Source organism: Ricinus communis, chromosome 9 (assembly GCF_019578655.1).
Source record: "Ricinus communis isolate WT05 ecotype wild-type chromosome 9, ASM1957865v1, whole genome shotgun sequence".
In the NCBI taxonomy this organism is placed as follows: domain Eukaryota; kingdom Viridiplantae; phylum Streptophyta; class Magnoliopsida; order Malpighiales; family Euphorbiaceae; genus Ricinus; species Ricinus communis.
In genome coordinates, this window is record NC_063264.1 from 20,245,252 (window position 1) to 20,250,545 (window position 5,294).

Sequence of the window (5,294 nt, forward strand, 5' to 3'; positions counted from 1 at the left end):
GCTAGTCTTAACTTAACCTTAATCCCAAACACTAGCTTTCAATCATTTTCCTAATTTAGTACAGAATCTCAAAGGCAAAGAAGAGCAACTTGTATAATTAGAAATTGGGAATAGGGGTCACTACAAGCACCCAAAACAGAAAAACAAACCTAGTAAAACTGGGATCAGACAAGACACAGCTGACTGTCAGAATTGTATCATGCTAGTGGCAAATGTATGTATGTGTGTCCAGGATAGCATAAACATGCATGTTACAACAGCTCAAATTAAAGAAGAAAAAAAATTATGAATTCCCCTCGGAGTTTATCATTACCATGTAATCAAACTACAGTAATGAACATGAAAACGACAGTAACTGAAAGTTAATAATACACAGCATGCAAATGCATAATGAGTAAGTCTGTACAGGTTTTGATAAATACAGAGGGCCAACAAATAAACGATTTAGACAGTGTGACTGTTAGTCGTATATCTGCAAGTAAAAATGTACAAAATACATACCCACAGTACCAACTCCGTTATAACAGATAATTACCAGAAAGAGCAAGCAGCAGCGCTTTGAATCACCATCTAACCATCATCCCTTTCCTATTTTATATATATATATATATATTTTTTTTTTCATCGAGTGACATCACTGCTCCTATACATCTTTCCTGACAGAAGGCAATGCTTCAGATTTGCAGATGGGGCAGACATTCTTCACACGCAGCCACTTCTTTAAGCAATCTGCATGGTACTCATGTCCACAATCAAGAGTTCCTATCTTCTCTTTGCTCTTATACTCATCCTACAAAATTCCAGAAGATCAGAAAATCTATACAGTATATGAAAAAGAATTTGGATATGTGAGATACATCTAGCAAATTGTGTAAGATTTACAAGTTTCCATTAAAATGAAAAAGGAAGAAAGTTACCTTTTGAAAAACTTAATCAATTATTCAATACAGTATATGAATTGTGTTACATGTGAGATACACCTAGCAGATTGTGTAAAATTGACAAGTTTCCTTTAAAATATAGGTTTCAGAGTACCTGGCATATAATACAAGAACCCAATTCTTGATCCATACAAGTGATCTCTTCCAGATTGATCGACATCCGCGACGATAAATATTTTCGTGTCTTTAGTTGACTTCTGATAGTTTCCTCTGATAATCCAGTATTCACACTGCCAATGCGCTCCCCCAGTGCAAGAAGCTCCTGCAGTGATACTTCTATATTTAAATGTTCCATATACCTAGAACATCAACTTCTAAAATTCATGTAAATACTTCTAGTTAATTCATATTCCCATACTAACAAGCTGCATGTGGTAAATAATAAACAGAATCAATGCATCTGAAATGTACCTCATAGGACATGTCCTCTATATCCAAGCGCATATCACTGTGATGATCAACATAATTCTCAACTTCGTAATAGTCAGGGAACTCTAGAACAGCTATTCCCTGCACAAACAACAACTGTTACTTAGCCACATCAACAAATAGAAAAAATATAATAAATTAGATACAGCATTTGGTTTCTCCTAAGAGAATAATTTTCACCACTAACAATAGCATTTTGACAAAACGAAATGTCTCATAATGAATACTGATCAAAAGACAAGTGAAAAGATCAGAAAGAAGTTATACATCAGTTGGCAGGACTCTCAGATGAGGAAGGTTTCGGTGTCTTAAAGTCGTCTCAGGTATGACTCCATCACGGTGAGGCCTATATATTCTAAGGCCAGTTGGCTGGACAGAGCCTGGATGCCTTACTCCTATATCCAAACCATCCTGAGATGGATTCACATTGCTCTGTGAGGCATAGCTTGTGAGACCTCTAAATGAAGCAGCTGACACTTGAGGGGGAACATTAAGATTGTGGCCTCTCATTCCTTGAATAGGTGGCAGAGGATGAGGAAAATTGTGGTGTCGGATGTTGGGAGGAGACGGGTGCAAGAAGGTTGTGTTACTTCTGTTGCTAGATAGCTCATGATACCGCTGTGGAACAATGCTCCCAGTCTCAACAGAACCCCCATTTACATTGTTCCCTTCAAGACATTCAAACAGAAAAGCTAGTAACTTCAAGTGTTTATGTCAACAATATAGAATTAGTCTTATTACAGCAACTGAAGCCAAGAAATTCCATCTTATGAAATGGGTTCCAAAGAATGCAAACATTTAGGAATGCAATAATTACCATGCATGTAATTAATTGCTGGGTTCTGGTTCCATGCTAAAGTCCCCGCATCACTAGAACTACTGTGTTGATCCGCCCACAGAGAACCAGCAGGCTGAAAGGGCTGACCAATGTAGTTCCCTTGAATAAAATGATTCTGGCTATGTGCCAGAACGGACTCCAGACCAGTAGCACCTGATCTGTTCCTCACACTTCTATGAGAACCCACTTCCCTGATTGACAGAATGCCATTCCCTCTGTACTGAGGTGAAGCAAAGGATGAAGCATCCATCAGAGAAATCCCATCAGGATGTCTTGTACTTAACACTGAAGAACTGGAGCCTGCAGAGGCATTGACATATTGGAAATTCCCTGGGTTACCTTCAGCATTCTTTCTCTTGTATGAACCTCTGGCATTATCCATGAAATGGTTGTTCATTCCATACTCATCACCAGAAACTCCAATGACTCCATAACTGGTCGAAGATGGTAAATGATCACAGGATCCATGACTTAAAGGAATACCAGAAGATGGGGTCATATAAGGAACATAGAAATTGGATGCAGTAGCAACACCTAAGTCAAGATTAGGAGCATGATGCTGAGGATGATGTTGAACACCATGATACTGTGGCATCCCATAAAAAATAGCACCGTCATAATGCTCAGGTAAACGATGGGCATCAATATTAGTTGTACTCCCCGAAGCTGTAACCATTGTCTGAATATCTGACTGGGGAAAGTTTGATACACCCCCCAAAAGAATGCAGGGCTCAGGATGTAGATACCCCTGGCCTTGCCGATCCACTTCCAGATCAATCATCTGACTAGTGCATAGCATATTTCTTTGTCCCATAGCATAAATTATCCCTGCTACCATTAAAGCACATTGACAATATCAGTTTGAATTTTGTCATAAAAATTAAGGTACTAATAGTTCAGCAACCCAAACTGGATAACACAGAAACAGATTAAACACTTGATTAAGACTAGAAAGATATCACAACAAAGCTTCAATGGTTACTTTAACTTGAAACTTGATGGAAAACAGCAATATTGTTCTAAACACTATATAGGCTAGCCGATGCCCCAAAATCTAAGTCATAAATTAGGACCTCAAAAATCCTAAGGGAAAAGGAAATAAAAATTAAAAAAAAAATTTCTATTAAATACATAATTGTTCTGAAAGCACATAGATTTATGTATTTTGGTCATTAAAACTTTGAAACAAAAGTTTCAAACTACTTTTATGTCATCTAAAAGAGTGGTGTTTCATTTTTTCTTTTTCTATAGAGAAGTAGTTTCAGACTATCTACCAAAAGGAAAGTCCTTTTTAGTTTTCATCATGCTAATATCATAAATTTTCCCCGAGAAGACCAGTTAAGCGCAGCCAAGAAAATTATATAAGCAGCCAAATTCTGCCAATAAAAATAAAATATCTGGGAATAAAAGAAACCCATTCATATTAGCGTTATAAATTGCTCCAAAGTCCAAATAAAATAATCATAATTATACCGTTAATCCAGTAATGAAACAGTATCAAAACAAATTCTAAATAAATGATAAATCTTTTACTTGAACCCATCTTTATCAGCATCTTAGAAAACCAAAAAGAAGAGCCATTAACCCAATATATAACTTATCTTTTCTTTAAAAAAACCAGTAATTGAATTTCAAACCCAAACATGAAAAAGGCAAAAAATTTAGTCTAATTTGGTAATAAATCTGCAAAATTTATACTACCTTGCGAACATTAACTAAAAAAAATTGAAAATCAAAAGCTGGAGTTTCCACCAACGGTTAAACCGCAATTAAATACCTGCAAAAAAGAAAAGAACCCAAATCAACGACCCATCAAAAACAAAAAAGGAAATTAAGGAATTGAAAATAATAGCGGATATCGACAATGCAATCGGGGATGGAAACCCTAGGTCCGGAAACATCAAACAAAAAGAATACAAACGAAAAACAAAGAGAGGAACTGTAAAAGAAACAAAAAGGGGATTAAATAAACAGACCTAATTTGAGGAATTTGAGAGATCTCTCTCACAGAAATTCTGAGAGAGCAAAGAGAAGAAAAGAGAGACAAAGAGAAAGAGAAAGAGAGATAAAGGGCTCCTTTCGATTTCTTCTCGTTTCTAAAATTCCTTTTTTTAATTTAAGTTTAATTATAAATCATAAATAATAAATAATAAATAAAATACAGATATACAATACAAAGGCGAATATGAATATTTTTTTTACCTCTTTATTTTTCGTTATATTTAACTCCTTTTTGCTCACCGTGAAGGATAGATTAGAGAGAGAGGGGCTGTGGCCTTCGGTTTATTTTGTTTATTTTAAATTTTTTACTCCTCTTTCCAATATAGTATAATTAAGCAAAAACGACAAGGCTGTTCCGTTTGTGTTGGGTGGACTCTAACCCTATGGTTGGGGTCACAATGCGATGCCAATATGTACCGGTACAATACAATTTCAGCTGTTTATTTTATTCAAAATAATAATAGCTATTTATTTTATTCAAAATAATAATAGCTATTTATTTTATAACTTACTAATCATTTCGTTAGGTCACATTTTATATATTTTTATACTTGCCATCATCTTCTCTATCCTCAAATATTAAAGACTGAACCATGACACGCATATAAAATATAAAAAGTTAAAAGTTAAAGCTTTATTTGAATGCTATAAAACTCTAAAGGAAGAAAAAATCATTCAAACCAAAAGCTACACTTGAATGTCATTAAATTTTAAGAAAAAAAATATATAGCCCAAAAAGAAAACATTGAATGTATTATAATTTATAGTCTCATATTTTATTTTACTTGTATAATTATAATAGGCATATAATATTAATATGAAAATTACAAATTTATATAAATTGAAAAACTATAATTTTTTGACTAATTTAAGACCTAAAAGTAATAAAATCTCATATGAACATTTTAAATTTACACTTAAAATTATGATATTTTTAACAATTCCATTTTCTAACTTGTTTAGTTTTTTATCAGTATAAATTACATTTATATATTTAATATAAACAATATTGCAAAAAATTACATAAGTAAAATATTTAATTAGATTATAGAAAAGACTCAATAAATTAATCGAGTTCTAAAATA

General features: G+C 33.8%; 1 protein-coding gene across 2 annotated transcripts; it reads right to left on the reverse strand.

Annotated features, from left to right (window-relative positions):
- Window positions 1–334: 334 nt before the first annotated feature.
- Window positions 335–4,336, reverse strand: LOC8276710 (probable E3 ubiquitin-protein ligase ZFP1). Of its 2 annotated transcripts, none has more exons than XM_048379346.1 (7): window positions 4,185–4,336; window positions 3,910–3,985; window positions 2,188–3,039; window positions 1,638–2,038; window positions 1,353–1,451; window positions 1,036–1,203; window positions 335–790 (listed from the first exon to the last, which is right to left on the reverse strand). In XM_048379346.1, exons 3-7 carry the CDS (start codon window positions 3,020–3,022, stop codon window positions 644–646), a joined length of 1,650 nt encoding a protein of 549 aa, XP_048235303.1. In that variant the 5' UTR covers window positions 3,023–3,039; window positions 3,910–3,985; window positions 4,185–4,336; the 3' UTR covers window positions 335–643. The 2 variants fall into 2 exon arrangements, with proteins under 2 accessions (XP_048235303.1, XP_002518375.2); XM_002518329.3 differs by having other exon boundaries at window positions 2,188–3,036; window positions 4,185–4,335.
- Between the last annotated feature and the right edge of the window lie 958 nt (window positions 4,337–5,294).

What these genes read in the sequence shown, in the direction of transcription:
- LOC8276710 (XM_048379346.1), bottom strand. Translation starts at nt 3,022, where the DNA reads ATGGGACAAAGAAATATGCTATGCACTAGTCAGATGATTGATCTGGAA. An exon ending in AGCAATTAATTACATGCATG is followed by an intron (nt 2,039 to 2,187) that starts GTAATTATTGCA and finishes AATGTCTTGAAG; the next exon opens with GGAACAATGTAAATGGGGGT. An exon ending in TGAGAGTCCTGCCAACTGAT is followed by an intron (nt 1,452 to 1,637) that starts GTATAACTTCTT and finishes TTGTTTGTGCAG; the next exon opens with GGAATAGCTGTTCTAGAGTT.